Below are 27452 nucleotides of genomic sequence, written 5' to 3' on the forward strand. Positions count from 1 at the left end.
AGACCCCCATCAAACATATAGCAAGCAACACTTTCAAGTATGGAGAACCCTGGTTGTAACCTAATAATATTCAGGATAACTTCAGTCTGAAAGACTCATGCACAGACTGACAGTGCATCAGGGCACTCTTATCTCATTTTTTCAGACTTGTAAAATGCCTTTCATCTGATTTTCATTTTTTGTGATACATTGCAATAAAGAATAGGTATGCCACTGTAACAAGACTAGGTTTTGCAATTAGTCATTTTCATATATTCTAGTACAAATGTTGATACAAAGATTCGGAATTAAAAGCAATATGGATGATACATTTTGTAAACATGACAAATAGCTTGCAAATAATGACTCATTACCTTCAAAGAATATTGGGACAAATAGTGTGAAGCTGTTAACTTCTGTAAAAGGCAGACTTTCCATGAGTTACTAGGTTTAAATTTTGATTCTTTTATCACCATCTCTTCATCTCTTATTTAAAAATGAATTCTACCTTCTCGTTCGCTTCCCAGCTATCTCTTTTCCAAATCTTGATATCCACCCTTAGCATTCCACTTTACACAATAGTTATTTTGGATGCTATTCTGAGAATACAAAATGCCTTCAATAACACACTTTTTTTTTTTTTTTTAAAAAAAAAGTCCTGAATTCGGGGACAAAACTTTTTAAATTTTCATGGCAACAAATGAAGCATTTTTCTTGCAAACAGATGGGCAGAGATTGACAGTTCACCTGGCCTTTACTACAGATTACTTTTGTCTAGCATTAGTGTGATTTAAATGTCATTGGCACCTTGGGATATACTCTATGCTTCATCCTCCACCTAACCCAATTAGCCTCCTGAGTGAATCAGTATTCTCAGGGTCTTTTTCACTTCACGACCTAAACCATATTGGGCATTTCTTTTTTCCACTGGCTGATAAGTAAACTTTCTAATAAAACTTAATACATTATTTTAGAAGACTGCCCAATTTGTGGCCAGAGGTGAATTAATAAGTACTCTATGCAAAGCAGGCAGAGTGAGAAAGCATGGGCTTCATTCAGCTCAGTATCCTTTCCCATCTGCAGGGGCACATGTTAATAGGGACAAGTGTTGTAATTTAACAACATAATCATGCTGCACACTCTTAGCATCACAGGTCCTTTCCTGCCCTGCCGAAGTCTGTTCAGTTGCAGCAGCCATTTCATAGATCACATCATGGAAAACAGACCAAAGTTTTTGGTTTAATTGTGCTTAAACTCTTCTCCTTCCCTCAAGCCCTTCCACCTCACAGTACAGGCATTTCGACTGTCTCCAGGATAATCAAATTCTCTATTTCTGTATCTCAGAGATAGCATTATTTCCAGTCTCCAAAATTGTGTCCTAGATCACACGATCAACAAATCCATACGTTATTTCCAGCTTCTAATTCTTTTCAATCTTGTCAAAGCATCTTTAAATGAATGTTGTTTTTTTTAATTGGTTGCCGTAAGGTAACACACAAACCAAGTAATATTTCCCACAATATTTCCCGCAATCTTTGACATAACCATCTTATTCAGAAAGATTTGTAGGAGGTAACAAAGTTGCATTGTACAGAATTTGCCAATTAATAGAAGAATCCCTTTAAAAATCCTTTGAAAATGGAAGGAAAATGTATGTTTGTTTGGTTTTTTTTAAGTATATAAAGTAAATATATTGGTTGGCATGGTCCCAGGAGTAAAGCATTGCTCTGCTTACAGCATCCCACAGCACTTCAATTGTTCTGTCTTAAGTATCAATAAAAACACATGCTAGATTACTGTTGTTCTGCGTTTGTTTTATAAAAGCATCCATTTTAACTTAATTATGTAAACCTTACCTGAATTATGGATTTCAGTGGAGTTCAGATAAAATTCATCATTTTTTACACCAATTGACTAAGTTTGCTTGCAAGCTATACACCCAAGACATACAATTTATTGGATGAGAATTAGTGATGGAAAGCAAGCAGAGTATTTCTATATGAATAAGAAACAAATCTATAGGATGCTTTGTTTTCTCTTTCTTACAATAAATGGTGATAGGTCACAAACACTTTTAAACTAACAAATGAATATTTCAGTTTCCTTATCACTTTAGCATTTCACTCTTTTTCTTTTCAAGTGTTTTATTAAAGCAAGTTAATTCTGGGAAGACCTATAGCTAAACTAAAGCCACATAAAATAATCTAGTCCAGAAAACTGATGAGTTATCTCACTACTTGATTATCTCATAGAACGGAGTCACAATTTCTCAGAACTAAAAGGTGTGCAGACAAAATATTTCATATTCATTTTCTATCAAAAGCACTATGGGTAATCAATCCATTTGATAAAATAAATTTAAGATTTTTAAAAATTCAAATGCACCGTATCTGCACTTATCTTCACTAAGCACTCAGATGCTCCCATTCATGAATGTATCACTGTATTATTGGAGTCTCCCTGCTGTTCCTGTATACACATTTATGATTCATGTTCTTTACATAAATCAAATTACACTACAATGACTGGAAAAAAAATCTACAAAGAATTTCAGTACCAGGAAATTGAGACCACAGAAATACCAGAAAGTAGGTGAAAGTAAAATAAGATGCCTCAGAAAACTTGTACTGCATCAGATAAGAATTGTACTAATGGTCTTGCTTATGAACTAAACTTGATTTTATATTAAATAAGGAAAAGGTGTCTTTTCTGTTCATGTTAGCTAGCATACAGTAAACTATTCAAAGCAAAAACCCCCAGGACAGAAGGGCAACTAGGACAAGGCAAACGATGTGACAGAGTAAGACAATATTCATTTTAGGTATCTAAATCAATAGCCTATGCCATAGCCCAGTGGAACATTCACAGAGCATCTTAGGCCCTCTGTCTGGGGGCATATTAACTAAAACGTACATTTAGCTACATGTCTTTGTGAGTGCAGGAAAGTTACAAATTATTCTATGTCAGGCAAGCTTTTATTTATTTTTACTAAACATTAACTACCCCAAAGCCAAAGCAAAAAATTATCCCTGAGGAAGGCACTTTTAGCTCCGATAAAATAAAATCAAAACTAGAATAAAAGGAAAAAAAGGGAGGGAGAAAAAAAATATTATTAATCTTTTACTTCTTGGAAAGAAGTAAAGGATAATGAAAACATAAGGAACTAGAAAATTATTTGCAGGAAAAAAAAATTGTTAAAGAAACCACAGCTGATAGTTAATAAATGATTACACTAACAACCCTCAAGCAATGTCTGTGTTAAGTGACAACTCATAAATGAGAGAACATGGCACTACCGCATTTGGGTTTCTCTCTGTATTAGACACACACACAGAATTTGTCCCAATACTTCTGCATCAGAATGCATTTTATTTCACATTTATTAGCATGACAAGTTGCTGAATAACAATTTGTGGCAGCTTATGCTTCATTTAAAGAGAGACGGCATTTCAAGAACATTACAACAAATGCTGTTACTGCAATGTCTTTCGTTTCATGTCATTGGTACAACAAACAATAAACCCAGAAAGCTCAATTTAATTAAGTCTATTATGTCTAGCATAAAGGACGCATTTAAATCAATATTATTTCCCATACACTTAAAAATACCATATCAGCCTATTTTCATTCTACCCCTTTTACAAAGATACTTCACATTTAATTGCCCAATGAAACATGCAGTATATCTGAAGTCATATTTACAAAGGCAAAACTTGATGACTAAAAATGGTGGAAATAAATGCTGTCAGAAGATCAGATCTCCCATTATATTTTTTACTGTGTACAGGCTTAAGCTTGAATACCTTGTACACTTTGAATAGTTGGAGTTTTTTGCTTTATCATTTACCAAAAATTTTACAGTTTATTATAAAAGAGCATATACAAAATCATTCATCATCTAGATTTCAACTGAATAGTGCCACTTGTTAAGAAATTAGTGTACCTTGTCTGCTCTGAATGAAACAATGTCTAAAACATGGCCATGCTATCAAGTCTGGATTTTTCAGCAGTACTTAAATTAGGACAATTATCTCTTTGTTTCTCTAAATGTTGGGTAAGCTACTGACTGTCACGTAGAAGTGATAAAAAGTCAGTTTGCTACTCACCAATAAAGTAGTTGTTTCCTAATGCAAGCATTTCTTCAGAAAGAACAAGTCCACCCAGTGCCTGGAGGAGAGTGACACTTCTGCCATCAATAAGCGAACACTGCTTAAACCCAGTGGTTGTCACCTTCCACAGCAGGATAAGAGAAGCAGTAGCATCTTGTCTTATTCTAAGAAAATAAACAATAAGAATATTTACTGCGAGGAAAATTGGTGTTATCAGCAAGTACATCAAACAAAAGCTTATCATCAGAGAAGAAGAACTTAAATGTAGCAAATTTGGAACCAGAAAAAGGCCTGAAGGCTTTCATCGTGTCCATAAAATAAATAAATGCTTCAACAGTAAGATTTGTATAACAGTATACATAAAAGCAGATTTAATCGTACAGAGTCTCAGTTTCTAATATTTGAAAGACACCATCTTAGTGTCCAGTAAGTGTTTTATATAAAAACAGTACATAATAGTACAGCAGCCTTCTTCACTGGCTGAAATTATGGCTTTTGAATAGTACCACCATTCTACAACTACAACACTATCATTTTCTTCTCTTGCCTACTGAAGAGCATTCAATGTTCATTCAATACAGGGAGATAGATCCTGGTAGAAACACTCATTTGTTTGATATACCAGATCGAAGGTTCAGAACAATTTATTCCTGCAAATCAAATGAGTCGTGTAATGCTCCCAAGGTCACTGAGTCAGTGGTGCCTTCCTAAATATTGACAGGTTGGATAAGCATCTACAACTGCATATATACTGCTGGCTCCACTAGGGAGCACTGTATCTATGTTGGTGTTGCTTCCCTCTCAGGATACTTTCTTCCACTAACCTCATAAAGACAAAATAAAAATCTGTAGTATTTCTGGCAAGTTTCCAAACATTTGCACTAATTTCATCTGATATCACAAATGAGTTTGAACAATCCCACAAAAGTTCAATCGCAACACCATCACACTGCTGAGAACTGCTAATTCTCACTTGCCAAAAAGAAGACTCCAAATACCAGGAGATGAAATTCTGTTGCACAATTTCCTGTAATGAAATTGTTTCAATCCTACTGAAAACACAGGGTGGTCTCTCTCATTTTTTTATATTATTATTATTATTATTACAGTTCAAAACAAGAAGTGCAAAGTGTTCCAATTATATTTGTCATGAGTGCAGCCTTTTCACCAGAGGTCCTACTTTGTTGCTTAACAAAGGAAATACAATGTCATGAAGATGGATATCAACCTGCATTTATCTGTCCAGATTAACTGACAAAATAAAACACTATTGAAAGTACATTGTATAAAAAATGACCAAAACCAACCCTGTATACTCTGCAAACCTTTTTAAAATGGGGTCATTCCGTCGTGAGTCTTACAGTTATAGAATCTACAAACTTCAGTTTATTCCTAAAAAAAAATAATAATAAATCTCATTTGCTTACAGATTCTAGTCAGCTAGAGCATCCACACTCACAGGTCTCTTCCTTACTTAGGCTTAAATGCTCATGAATGAGAATGATTCAAAGTCCTGTGGGAAGCACAGGACAGCTCCTACGTTTACAGTTACTGCTCCAAACTGTCTGCAGCTTGTCTGCTCGCAGCAGTTTGTTTTTTCCTGTAACCGTGGCCTTTTTTAACTGAAAGCTGGCATTCTGAAAGATAAGATGACAGTATGAGAAAAGTAGGCTATTTTGGGAAAATCTAAGTCTAAAATTGCAGTAAAGCTGTGAGCCAGAGAAGAACTATGTTGGCAGATTTTTATTTGAAATAATATTTTCAATAGGAAATGCTTTATACCAGCTGATAGAATCAGATATTTCTAGGAAGTCAGGTTCTGTTAATTAAAAGTTACAAACAAAGCATTTTATTGAAAAAAGCATGAATTTTAAAAGTTATTAACAAAATAAATTCAGATTTTTTAAAAATGTTATTTGTAGAACATTCACATCAAAAATGTTATGGCTGACTGATGACACCCAAAGCAATATTCCAGAAATTAAATAAAAATGCATGAAATAAGTGTATTTATATAATTATTGATAATCGCTTTCCATAAGGAAATGCATTTGGGGGTTAAAGAAAAAATGTGTTCACTGAATGAAGGAGAAAGGAAACATTGCATCTTCTCCAAACTGACATTTTCAGCATGCCTGCCCTAATTCCTAACACATTCTGATGGCCCAGAGACAGTTTACATGCTTGCATCTCCTAAAACATTAAATATGTGGGAAAAGTTATATCAAGCAAAGAGCTTTCATGGCACTGCTAGATGCCTGAAGGCTGTCTGAAGTTCTTTCATATACTTTAAACCATTTGACAAACCTGTGTATCCAAAAAACAGTTGTCTAAAATAGCAAAGTGAATTAAAATAAAAGTATTTTTAAATTCCATCACATAGGACAAATATTCTTACTTTACTGATGTGTTCTGTGGAACTTCAAAGGAGACAAGCCGGCCTCCAGCAGAGGTATTGGAACTGGCGTTTCCACAAGCCATATCTGGGGTTACCTGAAAATAAAAATAGCTTTATTTAACACTAAACCACAAAATCTGACCAAAAAAAAAAAAAAAAAAAAAAAAAGCACCAATGAAACCACAACTATCTTTACAAGATGGGCAAAATCATTCACCAAAATATTTACATTAGAAACAAACAATATGAAAATTTAAGTAACCTTTTAATTTTTTGTTCTAACAAAACCTTCTTGCATACAACTGTGGACTTCTAAAGGTATCTTCCTTTAAAAGTGATCACATAATTAGAAAAAGATAAATGGGCTTCTAGTCTTTTGAAATATTAAATAAAGCTCTAACATTTGCCACATCCAAAAAATGTTGCATCATTAATATAGGCGTTTCTGGAAGATTTATAACAGCAGATACTGATACTGTCTTTCTACTTTATTGAAATGTTTTTTTTTTGTTTGTTTGTTTTGTTTTTTTCCAGACTGGTTACTTTTAAAAATATTTTCCCATTTGCTCTAACAAAACATGATATTCTTTCCAAATACAAGTTGCTTCAATAAATGGAGCCTTCAGATGGAGAAAAATGATGAGTACAGTTAAGAGTGAAGGGACTTATTTGCCAGGTCTCCAGCAACTAGTAGGCATGGAAATCAGCTACTGCATGAGCTGGATCAGGACACCATGCAGGATGGCATACAACACTGAGAAATCACAGAGACCTCCACATCTTGTGGAATAGTAATTTCATAAAGGCAGTTTGAGAATCATTACCATTTCCAATTACACCTTTATTTCAAATAAGTAATATTTTATATAGGATAATTGCCTCTTTCTATTTCTATTAAGTAGTTCTCTGGTATCTTCATCAGCTATGAAATAACACATTATATTGAAAAAAAAAAAAAATCAGTCAATCTCACCATAAAATTATTAGGCAGATTTTGCCGTGCTATTTTTTAGTTACCTGGAATGTGTGTACAACCTTTTTACATTAGCCTTACTGGTGAAGTGAAAACTTATACCTGACACACTTCCATGAATTAATCATCCACTAACAAAAAAGCCAGAATCTAATTTGTAATTATATTTATAATTCAAACTCATATTTTAAATGTTACTGTGGAACACCTGTGAAAACACAAAAAATAGAAGTCCAGAATATGAAGGAAGTAACTGTTTTTAGGGGGCTTAGTTGATTTTGATTCAGGCAAGGCAAGACAAATGCTCATTATTCACATCTCCACAAATATACACATTACTCGACTTACTTCTTCCTTACTTCATTCTCTTGTTTATATAATATGAATACATATACTTTATGAAAATAAAATGAGATGCAATTTTATTCTTTTCTTAAAGAAATAATAATAGTTTTAAAGGGTAATATACCCATTAAAATTTCTGAATCCTGGAAGTAAAAATTTCAAAGCATGATGAAACAAAAAGGAGTTTGGTTAACACTCTTCTTCTTAAATTTGCCAACATTTATACTTTCATTTTCTTTGAGAATCTAATGCCTACTGGAACAAAGAAAAGAAAAAAAAATCAGTATCTTTATTTTTACACAGTCTCATAGTATATCCAAAAATATACTCATTAGAATATTTATATAGTTCCACATTTTCATGCATCTTTTACCTTGGAATACAAGGAGGAAAAAAAAAGTAATTTAAGCTCTTCATTTACTTTACTATTCTATATTAGAAGTTTGTAAAGTAAAAGGTAGATCTATCTTTGAAACTATAATAACAAAAACAACAATAATTATAAAGCAAGAATTGAAAAAAAATGGCTTCATAATGAGAGCTGAGTTAACCCTGTGAAAATGGGGAAAAAATATGGTTTGCAAAGCAATCAGAATTAAGGATTATTCAGCATAAAAAGCCCAAGTAGAAAATATTTTATTGGTAACCAGCAGAGCAAAAAGCAAAATACAGGGGTTTGACTCCTCTGCTAGGAATACCTGTAACGTTTGGTGTCCTTCTCCAAGTAGAAACACCTTGTAATTGGCCCTGATGTCATTTGTTATGAATCTGATAAAATAATTATCCAAACCAGTAGGATGCTAAATGTGCTAAATGTAGGAATTTTACAACAGCTGAAAATTGACTTTTTTCTACTACTATAATGGTACTTGGATCAGACAAAAAAAATAAAAAAATAAAAAATGAAGAAACAGTGGCACTCATAAGGTCAAAAAAATGGTGCCAGCAGTACTCTATTTCAGACAAATACTATGGAGACAAAAATGACAGTTTTGACACCTGAATTAGCAAATAAATTACAGCGATTTTTTGTTTGTTTGTTCGTTTGTTTTTGTTTTTTTTTTTTTTTGTATCTGTGGGATATCCGTATAAAGATTTTTAAGCATGTCTCTCCTGTCCTAACAGAACAACCTGCAATACTGAAAGACTGAAGAATAAGGGCAAAGAAGACAAATACATTACAATAATAAAGGACTCCAAATGATTAAAACAATGTGTGGGTCTCATTCAAAAAAAAAAAAAAAAAAATTGCACTGAAAGAACCAGTGGAGACCTAAAACAGAACTTACTGGAAGACAGAGTGAACAGAGTGAAATAATTTAGAGAAGGTAGAATGAAGAGCATACGATAAACTCCAACTTCCTATTCTAATCGCTATTGAGAATTTTCAAGTGAGATGGTTATAGTTAAAAATACAAACAGACCACTTAGTCATTTAAAAATAAATTTTCAAAAACAAACAAACAAAACAAAAGAAGAACACATATGCCTTCAATGAGATCAAACTCTTCCAATACTCCCCTGCTGCATCCAGTAGTACAGATCTGTTAAGCCAGCAAGGAAGGTCCTTGGGGAACAGACTTACAGATACAACACAAATGATGCAGCTATTTTAAAAATAGTCACCAAAGAAAACTAAATCTTCATGCACCTGCCAGAGCCTGAGGTATGGTTAGGAGGTGTTTACAAAGATAAGCTCTCACATCAGCACAGAGCTTATGCTCTTCAATATATTTCTTACAGTTTAGACTTTTTGAATACCAAATTTCTGACAGGAAATATAGTATTCCTCTTTATATATATATATTCCATAAGTTTGTGTCTTAATCATGTTTTTGTGTTTTTGTTTTGTTTTTAAAGAGAACACAATATACAAAAACTACATTTCTGTTTCAACAGTTTTAATAGTGTTAATTTTTTGAGTCTTTACATGAGTAAAAGAAGAGCGTTGTCTGAGAAAGCAAGAGGGGAGTCTCCAGAAGAACACCTATTATTACGGCATCTCCCTGGACATTAAAAAGACAGCAGTGACTTGACTAGGTGATTACCTCATCAGTCCATAGTACTAGCATAGATGAGATTGAAAAGGAAATCAGCTGCACTACCTAGAAAGAGATCAATAGATTCCGCTCTTCCATATTATACCTTTTCTAAAAAATTAAATAATGTGAATTGTGGACACAGTCACATAACAACCTCCATAAACACACATAATTCAACATGTCCTGGAATACGGACAGAGATCCCAATGGAATATTTTTACATTGGTCCTTTTATTACTTTGGTAGATTAACCGTACTGATCTTTAACTTGATGAGGCTAAAAAAAGTAACATACAGATTCTAAGACCACATAGCATACATATACGCAGTCTTTCACTACTGATAATAGTTCTCTGAAGATATTTGTTGTAAATTAAATTTCAAAGCATGTTTCTTGGAAAGCTGACCACACTGACATTTGCAATTTTACAAAGCCTTATCACCACTGGTAGGCTAATCCTGAACAATGCAAAAACACAGTCATTCTGCTACAGTGATAAATGTTCACGTCTTCTGTATCTCAACTCTCCAAGCTTAAAGGACTGCAGAAAGCTTCTACTTCCTGCAAAACACACCACACTGTCCTCAAACTTAAAAGTAATGACCAAACACATTAGCCTTAGTGGTTTCACAATACCCTGTTAATAAGATAGTGATGAATATTTCTGAATAGTAATGAATATTTCCAATCATAGAACATTTTGACCAGGAATTTTGAAGACTCCCTATCCTTGGAGGTATTCCAAGACTTGGCTGAACAAAGTTCTGAGCAACCTGTTCCAGTTGACCCTGCTTTGAGCAAGGGAGTTGGACTAGGTGGTCTTCAGAGTTCTCTTCCAATCTCACCTATGCTGTGATTCTGTGAATAAAAATTCTCTTCATGAGCCAACTGTCTACTAACTCTTTCCTGTAAATTGTCATTGTAACTTCAGTGATATCTCAGCTTTCACAAAACCCCACTCCAGCATACAAAACAGGTGCTTTTCATTTTGAAAACATTCCCAAGGGTTACACAAATAAAGAAACTTATAGACATGTGCAAACAATCATGCAATGTGAAGTGGCACTTTCCTTCTCTATTAGCTCTGAAAGTTCTCTTTGGTTATTCTCTTATCTTTCTGTCTCAAAAACCATTCTCCAGCTATTACTCCTAATGGGGCAAGAAAGAAACCTGCACAGCCTTGCAGCCAAAGTGAAGTTGGGCAAACTGGTCTGGAATTAAACAGAATACACGAACAAACACATCGTTCCCATGCACTGTTCTTGAACTAAATAAAAGAGCTGTATATACACTTATCTTCAATAAAATTGTCAAGAAAAAAGTAGTACTTACAAGGAAAGAATGCTCTAGGCTTAAAAATTTAAACATGTGCTTAAGCATATTTGAAAAGACATCATGTTAATAAAGAAAGTATGAATATTAGTTCTTTGAGAAAAACAAGACTGTATTAAGGTGGTCTCCCATGAAAACTGATGTGGTCATTAAGAAAAACAACCTTTCCTTTCTTCAGAAGCACAAAAACAGTCCTGATGAATGCATTATGAAGAGTGTTCTTGCAAATACTCTTTCAAATCTTTTTCCAAGGGATTGCATATTAACTTTTAATTCAATAAAGTAAGTTTCATAACTTCCAGATTTGCCTCTTCTAAACATATAACTACTTTTCCATCAGGGTAAAGCCTGCAGGATTTCTTCTTTTCCAAATCTCAAAGGGTGACAAGAAATACCTTTTATTTTCTGAGAAATATAACATGTCTGTCAGCTGTCATTTACGCAAGGGAAAAAGTACTGTAGAGAATTTAAACAGGTTAGATATTGACTACAAGATCTTGAACTGCTGTCTGCAGAAAATTAAAAAGGAAAAGGGATGTAGGAAAAGCCAACATAATAGAATGAGAAGAGAGGGATCAATTACTATCTTATTTTAAACACGATGCCAAGCAATAATCCAGGATCATTTCTGGCACAGAAACCTCATTCAGAACAAAATTATAAAAGAAAAGCAGTTCCTTTGTCCTGCAGCATGAAAAAGCTACTGCTTCCAGAAAGCTAGTGTTATACAGCTTAAACCCCACACAAGTGTATTTGCCTCTACCCTCAAGAGCCTCATATGGGATGATGCCTGAAAGAAAACCAGAACAGAAAGAAAATAAAGGCTTCCTTCTAACATATCTCACCAGTGGGAGAGAAAAGCAGAAGTGTTTAGAGTAGGAGTAGTGCCTCCCTGAAGAGCACCAAGGGAAGGCTGACAGACTGCATCCAAAAACAGTATCAGATGAAGAAGGCTTGCCAGTTATTGTAGCACTGAAATTTAATGGAAGGAAGTCTACATATCTACCCAGCAAATTCTGTCACAGACAGTTTGTGTTTCTTTGCTCAGATGAGCTAAAGCTACTTTGTAGAGTCAGCAGTCACATTGCCAAGAAGATGCAGGAACAGAAGATTCTGATGTGCAGCAATCTTCTAGATAACATTACTAAACCTTTGTATCACTGACAAAGGTTATTAATGTCAATATTACATGAAGCGGTAGGTGCTTTAGAAAGCATAGTGGGTTATCTTAAACAATGACAGTTTCTCAGATAAATTACCTGGGTAATCATATTAGTCAGATGCCTTCTTGTCTCAAGCTGGACACCAAAATGAATGCCACCTTCATAAAATCTTACTGTAAATCATTAGATCAATATTATTTCCTTGAACAAGTAATGGTCATTTCTTATGCCAGAGCATATGGAGCTGTTCTGAATAATAGAGGTAAGCACTGTGAAAACAAGCTCTTAAAGCAAAAACTCCACACCGTTAAACCTTTACATGAAGACTACAAGCTCAGGTCATTGGAGTAAAAGCTAGGAAGTAAACTTCACCGGAGTCTGTCAGGTCAGCCAGAGATACTTCTACTCCATGTGCTTTTACATCAAAGCAATGAAAAAAAAAAAAAAAAAAAAAAACTTTCAGGTGTTCTTTCACTCAGACTCTCCAAAACTTCAAAGTGGCTGCAAGAGTAGCTAAGAATCCAGATACTTCTTAAAGACAGCATCATGCTATAAAAAAAATAAGTCCTGAGCCCCCCACCCATCAATATAGATCCAAACTGGCAGGGCTTCAATATCTTGTCATAATTACACTCTCAAGAATTTTCTATATGGTAATTTTGTTCTGAAAGGGGATAGGAGGATTTTGATGTTAAGAAAGCTAGTATTTATGACTATCTATTAAACATCTTTCAGCAATGGAGTATATTAAAATATTAATTCTGTGAGCTTCTCTTCAGTTTTGTTTGAGGATACTACACTTTTACAGATGTTTTGGAGTCATTGGGTTTGTTTGTTTTGTTTTTTTGTTTTTTAATAATTTTAAGGGTATCACTTATAAAGCAATGCATATACCAAGTCGTCTATTAGAATGGCATTTGTATAAAAAGTTCCATACACATATATTGTAGAGGAAAAATTTGATGAAATTATAGATTATTAAAAAAGTTAAGATTATTCTAATGAAATCTTTGTTTCTGCCAGTCTCCTTTGTTCCTAAGATAATTTTTTCTAAAGGTATAAGAAAAGTAATACAGACTTCTGAAACAAATCTTACACACAGGTATGAGAACAGGTCCAAAGTCAAACTAAAAGTCTACATATTCCAATACTTTAACTCCAATAGCAGTTATAAGAAGGAATGCCGAGAAAACTGGTTAAGAAAAGGGCAAGCATGTTTCCACTAGCCTCCACTCATTTGCAAGCCAAAGGTTTTCCCAAATTTTCATTTCTAAGGATGGAGTTTCTATGAGTTTATTAACCTTAAATGGATCTCTCCTCCATGACTCTGTTTGGTCTCCTCCTCTACCCACAGAAGGCAGGAAGGAAGGAAGGGAGGAAGACGAATGAACATTTAGCAACACAGAAAGCACTCAAAGATTCAAGGGTCTCTGTTTCAAGCACAATTATTCCGTAAGCACATTCAGTTGCCGAAGAGCAGGAGCACCCTCTTTCAGGAGCTTCCACGTGGCCCAGCCACAAACCTTTAAAAGGTATAGAGTTTACTGACTGGAAACACATGTAAAACAAATGTTGTCCCCATTACAGGGGGAATTATACATTTACTGTAGCCCCTAATCACTAGTTCCAAAACCTAGAAACTGAGCAGTAGTATTGCAGTATAAATGAATGTTAGACTAGGACTCACATGCTTAGCATTCTAATTCCCGGCTGCGCACGTGGCAAAATCACTTTACTGCTCTGTGCTTCAGTGTCTCCATCTGTAAAATGTGAATAATACTGCTGATTTCCTTTGAAAAAAAAAATGAGCACTATTAAGGAAAAGTAATATACGGGAGGAGGATACTGGTATTCTTACAGTTGATTTTTACACTGCAGCCTTTGTTGAATCTATTATTTGATTAGTATTAATGGAAAAAAAAATCTTTTTTTTTTTCCTTCTATTATTGGCTAATATCTATCTTTTCTACATTGTAACCTGAAAGATCATTTGACTGGAGAAATTTGGGCTGCTATTTGTATCTCTCTTGCCTGAAGTGGGGAAAAAAATATCTCTCAGTATCTGAGTACAAAGATAAATCCCTGTTCTATTAAAGCAAACAACAGACGATTTTTTTTTCTCTTAATGGTTTGTAGTTTTAGCAAATTTGCATATGAAGAAAAGATTATTTTGTTATAGCTAGAACTCTGTTAGAAAATTAAACTGTATCCAAAGACTTCTGTATGTTGTTTACTCCTTCAGGCCTTATTGAGACACCTTGGTCAAGTATGCATTGAAAAGTATGATCCTAGTATCTAAGGAATGAAGAAAACTTTCCAACTCTAACCATATGTCATGCCTCTCTTAGAAGATATACTTCTCTCAGGAGTCCTTCCTGAGACACCTACCATGGAAAATTCATCCTTGCAGTATTGAGAGAGCTTTCATTTGGAGAGATTCTGACAAAATTTCTCTCTGTGCAGACAGACAAACAAAAGAGTTTGAAGAACATTGGCTCATTTGTGGCATCAGTATGGATAAAGGTGAAAAACAGGCTGACTTGGAAGACCAAAAAACAAAAACAGCCTTTGTGGCCTCTTAATCTCCAGGAAGATCAAAGGAGTAGATTTTTGCAATACAAAACCTACAGTTACTTTTTTTCTTCTTCTTTTAAGAGAGGGCAAGAAAGGATCAAGCTTTGCAAATCTTTTAAAGCTACTAGGAAAGGTAGTATTTTCCTGCTTAACATTTAACTCTTTACTCTTGAAGCCTCCTCCGAAGAGGTTTTGGAATATAGACCCTCACGCATATCAGTTCTCCCCTTGGTTTAATATAGATCAGAGAAAAGGTCCTGTATTAGCAACTGGAATAGTTTTCTTCTGCAGAGGTACCTCTCCCTTACTGTGAATTCCAAAGAACACAAGATCACTATGTTACATAAGAAAGACTGAAATAAATACAAGATCTATCACAATGAATTAAAAACATATCAGGGCAAGTAATTTCTAATAGTATGACAACTAATCTCCATATTAGAGTTACTAATGTGATTGATAAATTCAATTTTAAGAATTGAAGGTAAGAGAAGACATGAAGAAGGATGAATTTCAGCTATTAAAATATCTACTTGTGAACTATGTGTTTGGCTGAAATGCTTAGTGAATCTATCTGAAAACATAAACCAGGCAGAAATGTTACTTATACAATACCAGACCACAGACTGAGGAAGACACACGAGGCAAGACAGGCACAGGGAATGGCTTGCCCTTAATTGATCAGGACATACAAAGCACCCACGCAGAGATGACACTGCATTTAAACTAACTAATAAAAGCAGATCAGTATTTGTTTCTGCTTCAGTGCTTTCTCTCCAAAACCCATCCTCAGTACCTGACATATATTCTACTGTAAAATAATAGATATGGGTAAAGGCATTTCAAGAAATAAAGCTCTGTTCTCCAGATATTGGTGACCCAAACTCTCACCAAAATGTGATACAGCCCTATAACTACTTGTACCTCAAATTTAAAATGAGAGTCATAACATATCCAATATATATTTTACACAGGTTGATTTTATTTTCAAAAGCTGATTTAAATAAATGTTAAAGTAGACACAGGAATATATTTGTTTGGGCTAGCAAAGAATAATGAAAAATTTAACATTTTCAGGAATTAAACTCAAACTTGTTCACTTTTTCATTAGGTAGTGTGTCAATACACCTCGGAAGTATCATGCTTCATGAAACGTTAGAAACAGAGACAGCTGACATTTCACTTATTTAATCCTGAATAAACACAAATGAAGTGACTTTCTTCTACAATGCGTTCTTCGTTAAGAAAAAGATGGCACAAGGGTTTTAATTCTTTGTCTACTGAAATTAAAATATTTCTTCACAAACAAGCTTCCCTGCAGCCCCACTGCCCCAAAACATATGTTCATATCTATGACAGAGACTGTTCTTTGGGATGCAGTTTGCACATATGCAGTATTATTATAGCTGATCTCCAGATCAGGTGGAGACTTCCAGTACCAACTGCTGTAGGAACAACATATGCACTAGCACTGGCCTCACATCTTCAAGTAAGAGAACAGAAATGCAGTTCTAAATCATCCTTGCAGCGACAGACGTGAAAGCAGCAGGGAGAAGAATGGTCATGTGACAGAATGAATTCAATATACACATGGAAAAGGTATCAAGAAATAAATAATTGATTCTTCTCAGTCATGTTGGTGAACAAATGTACTTCCCACCTACACATGATTTGCACATGTAAAGACAAATATTAAAGAGTAACTGGGTAAGTGTAATTTTGTTTTACTTCTACAGATGTCTATGTAAGACATCTAAAAACTGCTCTTAAAACAAAGAGTGCACAGAAACAGTAGAAAATAAAGATCATTTCTTCTTAAGGATTGTTATGTTCTGTGCTTTCTAGTTGTAGTTTTGCTAAATATTGTAAGATTATGGTTTTACTAAGAGGTACAACAAACTTTTAAAATTTTCAGTTATTCCTTCAACACCATTGGATCTCTGCAGTTATGTGATGTGGGATATAGTGACTGACTGCCATTTTTACTCCTCAAGTAGCTATGTTTTCTTAACACTACAGGGACAGTTTTCAAAACACCATGGGATTATAATATATATATATATTTGTCAAAGGTATTGTTTTAACCTTCTGATTTCCCTAAATTTATATAATTGGAGATATGGGGTCATATGAATAACTGGAATAAAAGATAAATAAAATAAAAATCTGATTTTGAAGAATTATCTAATAAAATACATCTTAAAAAGGCCAAGATTAAAAGCCCATTACCTTTAATAAATAACGTTTTTTGTGTATTTAATTTTACCAGAAAATTAACTCAAGGCAGAGTCCGTATCTTCAGCCCTTCTCATGTAGACTTCCATGACGTCATGCACAAATGACAACCCAACAACGATAACACTCAGAAGTTCCTTTCTGTGCATTTTTACTTAAACAGAATACTCTCACCTCTATTTCATCCCATTTCAGATCTACAACTTTCTGTCCTGCTTTCGGCTGCCACGTTGGTAACGTCACCGTTGCTCTTGAGTGCGGAAGAACGATGTCGGGCTCCAGTGTGGATGAGACTGGCCTGCTTTGGCTTGGTGGCAATGGTTCCATTGGCTCAGAGGCCGGAAGGCTGCGAAATGAATGCTCACAGTTTGTTCCTTCATAGCCTTCACTGCAGATGCAGAGGTAGCCATCACCGCTCGTGCTGCAGTTGCCATGGTGACAGGGGTTGCTGGCACAAGGGTCTGAAACGAACTGCAGGAAAAAAACATCATATGGGTCAATTACTGCATATAAAAGATGTGCGTATGCTTCACAAATACCATAAAACAAGATTCTTTTCCCCTTCTGTATTTGTCTTCTAAATGTATTTATGAATAAAGCTCATCTTTGATACATCTTAAAGAAAGTAAATTTAAAGGATTAAAAAATATAAATTAATCTAGATTCACCACTGCTCTCAAAATATTGCAAGCAAAGCAATGAACGTGAAATAGCCTGGCCACTGCTCATAACCAGTAATTTTCAAAACAATCTGCAGAGTAACTTGTCTAGGGAAAAGAACAAAAACCTAGAAATTTAAGGCAGTAACAGAAGTAGGAATGGGACACTGACCTCATAGAGGTCACCAGCTCAGGATGTAGCTGTGTGTTGTCAGAGTTCACCTCATCATGCAGCCATGTTTACGGACATATATTCTGTTTTATAACAACCAGGTCTTTTGCCTGCACTTCATTTAGAGGACAGCAGCTTCAGAATCTTACTCATTCTGGTGCTGAAAACTTCCTAACATGAATGATTAGGGGGTAAAAAATATTATTTTTAAGACAGCATTTGTAATAGAATAGAATGGGAGCTCAGTGATCTGAGAAAAATTCTGTCTTATGCTCACCTGCTTTCCTCTGATTTCTGCCTTATCTACCAGCTAGCTTGAACTCAGTTTCTTACATCATCATTGACTTCTAGGTGAAATGTCTCTTCCCTCTTCCACACCAGTGTTCACATCCACAAGGTATTTACAGAATATGCTTACAAACTCATCTCAGGTTTCACCTGATAGACTAGAAGGGCCAGGCTTGCTCAGTCTCCCAGTGCAGGACAAGCCCTGTGTTAAGGGGGCTGTTCGCACAACTTGCACTCCGAGGCCTAGCACCACCTTTCCAATGCATCAACACTTCTGTCTGTCCTGCAAATAGCTTCCTGATACCACCTAAGAAATTTTTGCCTTAGTCAGAGCTACATCACACTGCTGATTCACTGTCACCATCTGAGCAACCAATACAGCCTGGCAGTTCCCTTGGTTTGTCCTCACATTAAATGATAATCAGTCCATCAGCGGAAACAGACATTTTCAGTCTTTACATGCAAATTTCATGCAAGTGTTCCAGTACTGTAAGGTACCTAGTTCTTTCCTGTCCAGTATTTCAGTCCTTCCCTGCATAGGCAATGCTGCTTCTTAATATATTTCTCTAAAACACCACAGTTATGATAGTCTTAACAAGTATTTAATAATAAATAGGAATTGCAGAAGCTTTATATATCATTAATTTGAAAATTGCCATCCCTCTAGAAATGACCTGGGATAACTTTACTTATAGCAAAACATAACAGTCACTTAAAGTCCCTAATTTCAGAATCCTCAGAGATAAAAACAGGTATTGAAACTACGCTAGGAACTTTACCTTTCTACCGGTTCAAAGGCCACGTATCAGGGGTAACAAATCCTAACGTTACATTTTTTACATGTATCTGAAACAGTACTAATATTGACCTTCCTTGGAACCTCTTTGACTAGAATCTTTGTATACCCCAGCCTCTGTAATATTTTTTAGACAGAAAACAGAGGAAACTTTATTATAAAAGTTAATTTTGGAAACAGTTAATCATGAATGTTAGATTTTGCACTGACTGAGGCAGGAGAGTTACAGGCCATGCAAGACAGTCCAAAATATACAGTATCCTTGCTTATCTTGTCACTCGGTTATAGCTCTGAATGTTATTTGCTTTGCATGGGGACACATCTCATACATATTGAATGATATATCCGACATCAGGCACAAACTCTGACTTCTTAATTTTTAAAATCCAACTGTATATTGAGTTTATATATACTTAATATATCAAGAATCAAAGAAGCATTGACTTTTGTGGTAAAGGTGGCTTATCTCCTTAAAGTCTCTTTGTCCTTCAAATCAATAGAATATCAATGCTGTCAGAGACCACTTTCTAGACCACCTCTCAGTGAGAGAAAGGACAAGGACAAGGGCAAGGGACAAAACCCAGCTTGTTCTATAGTTTAACTATATTTTAAGCTTGCTTTCAGTTCCAAGTAGAATAATTTTTTGTGGCAATTTTCTTTTCCTTTTAGAGTGTTAAAGATAAAATTGTTCAAGTGCGAACAAAGCCCAGTTCAACTATTGTTTGCAACAGTTTTTCATGTTCTGGTGGCTTGGACTGGATCTGAGTTTCAAAGGCATGCAGCTCTCCTATTGTTAGATAAGCTCTTTACTCATTCTTTCACAATTAATCCAAATTCACCTTAACTCGTTTTGATTAATGAATCAACATTCATTCTGCTCTGAGGAAATTTAATTGTTTTTGTCACACGTGAAATGTTAATGTTATTACTGGCAAACCCTAGGAACGCAAAAGCAAAAAATCTTTTCAAACAGTCACAAAGGGCACTTTTTTCCTCTCAAGTCAATATATCCATTCATTTTACAAGCAAAATAATCAGAAGTGTGCTGTGACGGATGTTCCTTGCTGTAAATGTTTTTGAGCTTGGCCAAGCACTGAGCAGGAGGAGATGTGCTTGCCAACAAGCACTGCTCCTTGCTGCCCGTGCCACACACCGAACACCACCGGCCTTGGGAGCTGCCACTAACATTCCCCACACACCGCAGTGAATACAGTTAAGACTGCTTGGTTTGTACGAAGAATTAAAATTGTTGAGCATAGGTGGAGAACTTCACTACATGCTTTCTCAGAATTGAGTTTTATGAAGTACTTCATAAGCATTTTTAAGATACCTTTCCCCTTTTTTCTAGCTACTATCAATTCTAAAGCTCTTTTTCCTTTCAGGAAGCTTGTCAAAATGAACAAATGTTCATTTTCCATGCAGATTCTCTGTTGAACCAAATAATGTTTATTTTGATTGGTGGTTACAAAGAGATGAGGAAACAAAACTGATTAATTGGTGTTGGTTATGGACTTTCTGTGGCCCTGTCTTAGGTGGCAGCAATGGTTATGGAGGGCTCTGAGAAACAACAGGACACAGTGGACAACACGCCTACAGCAGGACAAAAAAAAAAGGTAGCAAAATTTCAGGGCTAAACCTTCAAAGAACTTTTGAAGTCCACAGAAAAAGAGTAAAAAACTTCCTTGATCTTTTTTTTTTTTTTTTTTAGGCATTCCTTGTGAAGTTCATAGCATTTTGAAATATTGCTGCACAGAGAAAAGGAGGACACAAGTAACAGGTATCAACATAGCTACTAATTAAATAAGAATGTAATATAGTGACTACCAAAAAATCCAGATGTTAAGATGTAGAATTTCAATAATCTTGATAAAGTATATTTTGTATGTAAGTCTCTTGTTGGTTTTATCCTAATTTCTCTGTTTAATAGCCTGTTTTCATAATATATGCATTAACTAATTAGGTACATTCAGCATTTCAGTAGTTAGCTGACAAAGCTAAATTAAAAATCATAATATCTATGCTCATGTAATTGCTATCTCTATGTGAACAGATGTAATTTTTAGAGTATTCTTCCAATAAAATCCTAAGATTGATACATATCAAGGTGACCTTGATATTGCAGTTCTTTTTCCAAAGGCAGATAGAATATTAAAACAGGTACTGTACAAAAATGAGGCTTGTTTAAGAATCACATTCACAAACATGGATTGTTTGCAAGTCAGTCCAATTGTTTCCTAAGGTTTTAGTTTCAGATAAAACACAGTAAGATGTATATCCGCAAGATCTTTTCACCAGTACTCTTTGTGGTGACACCGATTTGTCATTTAATGCTCACTCAGTGTCTCCCCAGGGTGGTTGCACTTGTTCTACCTGAACATGATCAGAAAGGACTCTTGGGAGAGCTTCGAAAAAATAAAATAAACCTAAAGAGAAGGCTAAAATGAGCTGCTAAACACTATGCAAAACCTGTCTCCCATTTGCAAGCCTCCTCTCAGATACGTTTGTAAGAACTAAATTTTGGTTCAGTTCTTATAACCATTTCTTACAATCACAGATTACCTTATACCAATTTCTAACTTAGCTTTGGTAAAATATGGAAAGAAACATAGGGAAGAAAAAAAAAAAAAAAAAGTACTCAGGTTAGGTATTCAGCTAATTGTTTAAAATCATTCTATGTTCTGATTTCTAATCTGCTAACAAAGCCAAGCTGCCACAACAATGTCAAAGGCTGGCATTTTACATTTGTGTTCAGCAGCGCTCGAAACCTCCAAAACCATCTTCAGATTAAAAGCCAACAGAGGCCAAAAGCCACTGGCTTTGGATCCCTGAGATGTTTTTTCTACATAAAGGATGAAAGTTATGGTTTTCAAATACATAAATTGGTTTGAGCTGGTTGTGATTTAGACTAAATATGTTCACCTTCATGTGTTCAGCTAAAAACAGATCTTAAGAGAAATTTAAATCAGTAGAAGAAACTGGCACCTACATTGTTGAAGAAATGCCCTGATACAAAAGCAGACAACTGCTCTACAGGAATAGATCATGGGAAGATCCACCCTGTACCACCAGCCCAGAAAAAGGATTGAATGCACCAACTTCAATCTATGCACTATACATTAAAAGCTACCAAATTCTGAATACTTTAGTAAGAAAATAATTAAAACCTACACTCTTAAGATATTATCAATTTTTTTTCTAATACTTTAAGCAGATAAAAACTTGCAACTGTTTTATTCTTATATGCACATCTGAAATATCCTACCATATTTGCATATGCAGCAATTTATGAAAAAAATGGAAACAGATTTAAATCTTTTATATAGCAATGACAATAAAGATTATCTAGAAATGCAATCTCTTTGAAAAAATGGTTTATGTTCAAACTATTATTTAAAGTTAGTCTTATTCAAACCTTCAGTCCATTTAATTTTTAAATCCCACAATAATCATTAATGCAAACTAGAAAATAGAAGACAAGAAAACAATTGAAATAAAAAAAAAATAAAAAAAATCAGATGTTCCAAAGAGTGTCCACAGAAGTATGGAAATTAGTAAGTTAAACTAATGATTCCATTCTATTTTAGGGAAATACATTTTTGGGACTTAGTGGGCCTCAAGCAAGCAATGTGGGTTCAATTTCCGACTCCCTGAGACATCCTGCGTGACCAGGGAACAAACAGTCAGATTACCTCCACCTCTTTTCTAGCTAAAATGGGGATTACATTTCTTTCCTCACATCCCCTGTGTTATTTGAACAGAACAATTTTTTTTCACAATGAGAAGCACGGGGCCAACACAGATAGGAAATCTCTGGTGGGAGTGAAATACAAATAAATAGAACAGGGAAACACAGCAAGGCTAAACCTGTGACCTGTGGCTATTCACGTTTGTTTATTTCTTTTTCCATCTTTCTTGTTTCTTTCTATGGCTATTCAGGTTTCTTCTGAACATGTGTATGCTTAGACAAACAGAGGTGTTCAGAGAAATATCCAGAAAAAAAAACAACTTTATAGTAAATATGTATAGTTTATATGTTCTTTTCTAATTAATCCTTGAAAGACAGCAAAATCCTATCAATACTGCATGCTTAGACACTATGCTTATCATCAAAACAAGGTCTGCTTGAAAACAAGCAGCTTGAAAAGTACATTAATTTTCCAATTATGAACAAATTAATAATAATGACAATAATAAATACATAAAAATAGAGTGGTTTATGCCCTGGGCTCAGAAAGTTAGGATGAATGAGATCATCTCATAAGAATGTAAAAATTAACCAGTATCAGCACCTTGGCACACACAGACTTCTCCACCTTAAATGTTTCTGAAAAGTTACCTTCAAACACTTTTGCATATGTTTAAGAACAGTCTGGCTACCTACATTAAAGTAGTTCTCCTACCATATGTGGAAAAATATAGTACTAAGTCATGGTGAAACATTGCCTGACATGGCACAGTGATGACTTGCAACTCGATCAGGTACCACCATGTCTATACAGGAATGAGAATGTCACAGTTTGTCAGATTAAAAATAAATAAATAAATAAATAAATAAATAAATAAATAAATAAATAAATAAAAGATGCCTGTATGGTACTATTTCTAACTAGAAGTAGCTATTGCCTGCCGTGAACTACATCAGTCTGAGCCTTGGGTATCTGCAACTTTAAAGAATAGGCAGGCCACAAAGTATTGGAAAGTGCTTTGGAAGCCAGAACAATCAGGGCTTTTTTTCCCATCCTGGAACACCATGTAAGCAAGGAGAAAAAAAAAAAAAAAACACCTTATATATTGCATAAAACATTAATATGGCAACTACATCAGTTTCATTTATTAGAAACTCACTACAAGCTGCGGCACAGTGGGAATTAATCAAAATTTAGAAAGCTAATGTCAAAAACAGTATCCTGCTGAAGTGACAATGTAAGCAACATTCTTCTAGAAATAAACATTTACTATTTTCCCTCAGCAGTTCCATTCAATGCCCCAGCCCATCAGGAAAGACATCAATAAGTGCAATAAAGAAGAGAAACCTTTATCAGATAACTCAGAACATGATTCTTTGAAACACCGTTAACTGTGAGTATTCTGGATTGCTTCCAAGCTGCCATTCTCATCCTATGAGTTTTGAATACCCAGAGTAATGAAACTGCCAGTGAATGTAATAAATGGATAGAAAACATTTTCTTTACTTCAGTGAAGCAGCAAAAAAATGCCTAAAGAAATTGTCTGTCTAATTGAGACCAAAAGCATGGCTGCCCAAATCTATTTGGAAAACCAGCAAACATAACAAGGCAAATTTTAAACAACATGATAGATTTTAAAAGCAGAGTGCCAGCAAATGGGTAAGCTACCCTTGCATAATAAGTTCCCATACATCAGCTGCTTTGCTATACCTATCCTCAGGCACAGTCTAACCTTGAGGCATACTGAAATAACTACAAAATAAATTGAGATCGCTTTCTGCCTGCCTCAACAAAAGGAAAATATCTACTTCACAGTAACCATGGAGTACTGCTAGATGTGAGCATACACATAAATAATTATTGAGAAGCACTTTATAGTTTTTCCTCAGCTTTTCTCATCAGATTATTGTTAGTACTGTTTTTTGGTATATTTTCCTATATCCTGCTGGGAAAGGCCATTCAAATTGTTTGCTATTTCTGTAGATACAATGGATTTAATATTACACTTCCAGTAGACAAGCTAAACCAACTTACCCTGTTTTTCAGCAATTCCTGCACTTACATGTAGCCAAGATGTTTTTTTTAAAAAGAAAATGAAGTCAGAGTATCCGTTCTGAAGATAAAATAGGTCAACTACCTGGCAGAAAGAATATAGGAAGTACCTATAGATCTGTAAAGATTAGCGGTGAAGTTTTTTACCTCAGCATCATCTCATTTTACTCTCAGTAAGTGTTGGCAACCTACGGTGTCATTGTTGAACAGGACCCCAGTGGCACTCACATTACTGCTGGTAAAACTGACGGGTAATTCTGAACAGAAACCATTAACTTCATTACAGTAACACAACACATTGTTTTGTTTATATCTTATGCTATTATTTCATTATGAAAACATCAAACAGTGAAAGAATCGTCAATGGTGTCTTTTTTCTTAATATTGTTTCCATTTTCAGAAGTGTTTTTTTCTGGCGTAACAGCGGGGTGCACAAAATATTTCTATGCTAGGAAATTGTAATATGCGATGATATGAAAATTCATAACATATTTGCTTCTAGAATGACCTTTCTACTAGTTTCAAACACATCATTCACTTGTGACACACTGAAATTAAGTAAAGGCCATTCCTAGAATAGACTTCCTCATGTTGTTCTAGAAGTCATTAATTGATCTTAATGATATGTAGCATTCTATAGAAGAAGCAAACAAATATTCCAACTCACATGCAAAGATTTTAGAAGATTTTTTAAAACAAAAGATAAACCAATTCAAATGAACTTAACTTTGAAATTAAACATCATGAATCAACATAAACATCAACAGTATGATATAGCCTCTATTCGGGTATGTCAACACATGCCAACACATGAACATGTTCTCTCAGCATTCTCTGCATTGCTGTAGTGCCGTGTTACTTCCCATTATTGCTATTTTTAAAACTTTTTCCTGCGCATATTATTTTGGTTTTAATCATTTGGGCCCTGGATTAGAACTGCAAAACCCAGTTAAATTTTGCACGTAGTTATTGGGGGTAAATACTTCACGTTCAGTAGAACTGACATCTTAAAGGGAACCAGAGAAGAGAGACGCCAATCTGAAGTAGTTGCCTTCAGTTCTCAGTTTGGTCATCACAGAAAGTAGGATTTGCAGCCTACTTTCTTGAATTGGGAACCTAAACAGATTTTCTGGTTACAAGTGATTAACTCACTTGTTTTTTCTTTAAATCAGGGTTGGCGGCAATGTAGAAAATCAGTGTCTTTGTGTCATAACCAAAGTGCCTGTCTGCACATAAAGAACAATTGCCAAAGAGTTTCAAACCAACATCCCCTAAGAATTTATCATTTAACGCAAAAGTAATTGGTTAAATATTTGAACAGAGATAAGAGCCCAAAATTTCTCCGCTCCTCCTTGCTCGCACTCCATCACTCAGTCCCGCTGACGCTCCTTCCCATCCTCACTCACTGTGGCCCTGTGATTCTTGCTCTGTGAAAGCAGTTTGAACTACAAAATTTTATCTCACATTTTGTGACAGGCTGAGTGAACTTGGTTACTTCCTGGCAGCTAACACACAGTAACTTGTTAAGAGATGACAGCAGCAGCATATGCCTGCACCTTGAGAATAAGACAATCTTCAGATGCATAAAATAGGTTTCTATATTTGCTGGCTAGAGGTAGTGCCTTTTTATCCTCAATTGAAATAGTTATTTTGCCCAAAGAGTATTTCTTTGTGTCACCATTAAAGTCAGTAGAACAACCTTTTGGGGAATATTTTTTTAAACCAAATTTATCTTGCACTCCAAAAGACCTTCTAAATTTTCATTAGGAATAAACTTGATGATTTACATAACATACACAGTAACAATTGTTTAGGGTTTTATCTTTCTAGTCAGTGCCAATATATTGTTTCTAATGTCAGGTTTTGATTATTTTCTCATAATTTCAGTCTCTAGATCACTCCCATGTCTTCTATTTGTAATTACAGACTTTTCATTTCTTTAGTGCAGAGGCCCAGTCTTCACGCTAGGAAAATTCAGACTGGAATCTACCTCAAAAACCTCAGGTCAAGGGAAATGGAAATTTTGAATTTAGCCCATGCCTCTGGAACAGTGGCATCCATTCTCAAGGCTCCTGTAGCAAGTTACAGGGAACCTGTCATTACAAATAACAGAATTACTCCTCAGTGTGCTTTTATTTATTTATTTGTTCCTCTTGATCACATCAGAGATAACAAGCAGAAAGTTGTTTATCATAAGATCTTCCTTCTGGCGTACCCAGGGTACCATTTATACTCATTGTTCAACACGATGAAAGATACATCTAGAAAAGGTAAGATGACTTTCAGTAAAGTAGTGCCAAGCAACCAAACTCATCATCTATCATTTCAAATCTGCCCTAAAGAATGTAGCTGTTACCAAACGCATTACAATATTAATGAACACTGCCTGGAAAGGACTTATCTCCCCTCTAGATGAAGATGTTCCCCTTTGTTAGTAATTATTATAGTGGGGTCTTTTGTGCTAAACTCTCTCTTAGGAATCTTTGGAATACACAAAATCAGATAAAATACAGCCCATTTTCCTAGGACTATAGAAGGCAGGTCTGTGACCTAAACAAGCCCTTCTACGAATTCACTATATTAAAAAAAAAAAAAAAAAAAACAACAACAAAAAAACTCATATCTGTCACCAAATTACACAGTGTGCA

At 35.0% G+C, this 27452-nt stretch overlaps 1 protein-coding gene across 1 annotated transcript in view; it reads right to left on the minus strand.

The window, feature by feature from the left end:
* DNER (delta/notch like EGF repeat containing) overlaps positions 1-27452 on the minus strand; it is a 121296-nt gene that overhangs the window by 58375 nt on the left and 35469 nt on the right. Inside the window, exons 2-4 of the mRNA XM_027464417.3 lie at positions 17326-17622; positions 6487-6581; positions 4086-4252 (exon numbers count right to left, since the gene is read on the minus strand). Coding sequence (XP_027320218.1) covers positions 4086-4252; positions 6487-6581; positions 17326-17622 — 559 coding nt within the window. The remainder of the gene's footprint in view (positions 1-4085; positions 4253-6486; positions 6582-17325; positions 17623-27452) is intronic.

This window comes from Anas platyrhynchos, chromosome 9 (genome assembly GCF_047663525.1).
Source record: "Anas platyrhynchos isolate ZD024472 breed Pekin duck chromosome 9, IASCAAS_PekinDuck_T2T, whole genome shotgun sequence".
In the NCBI taxonomy this organism is placed as follows: Eukaryota; Metazoa; Chordata; class Aves; order Anseriformes; family Anatidae; genus Anas; species Anas platyrhynchos.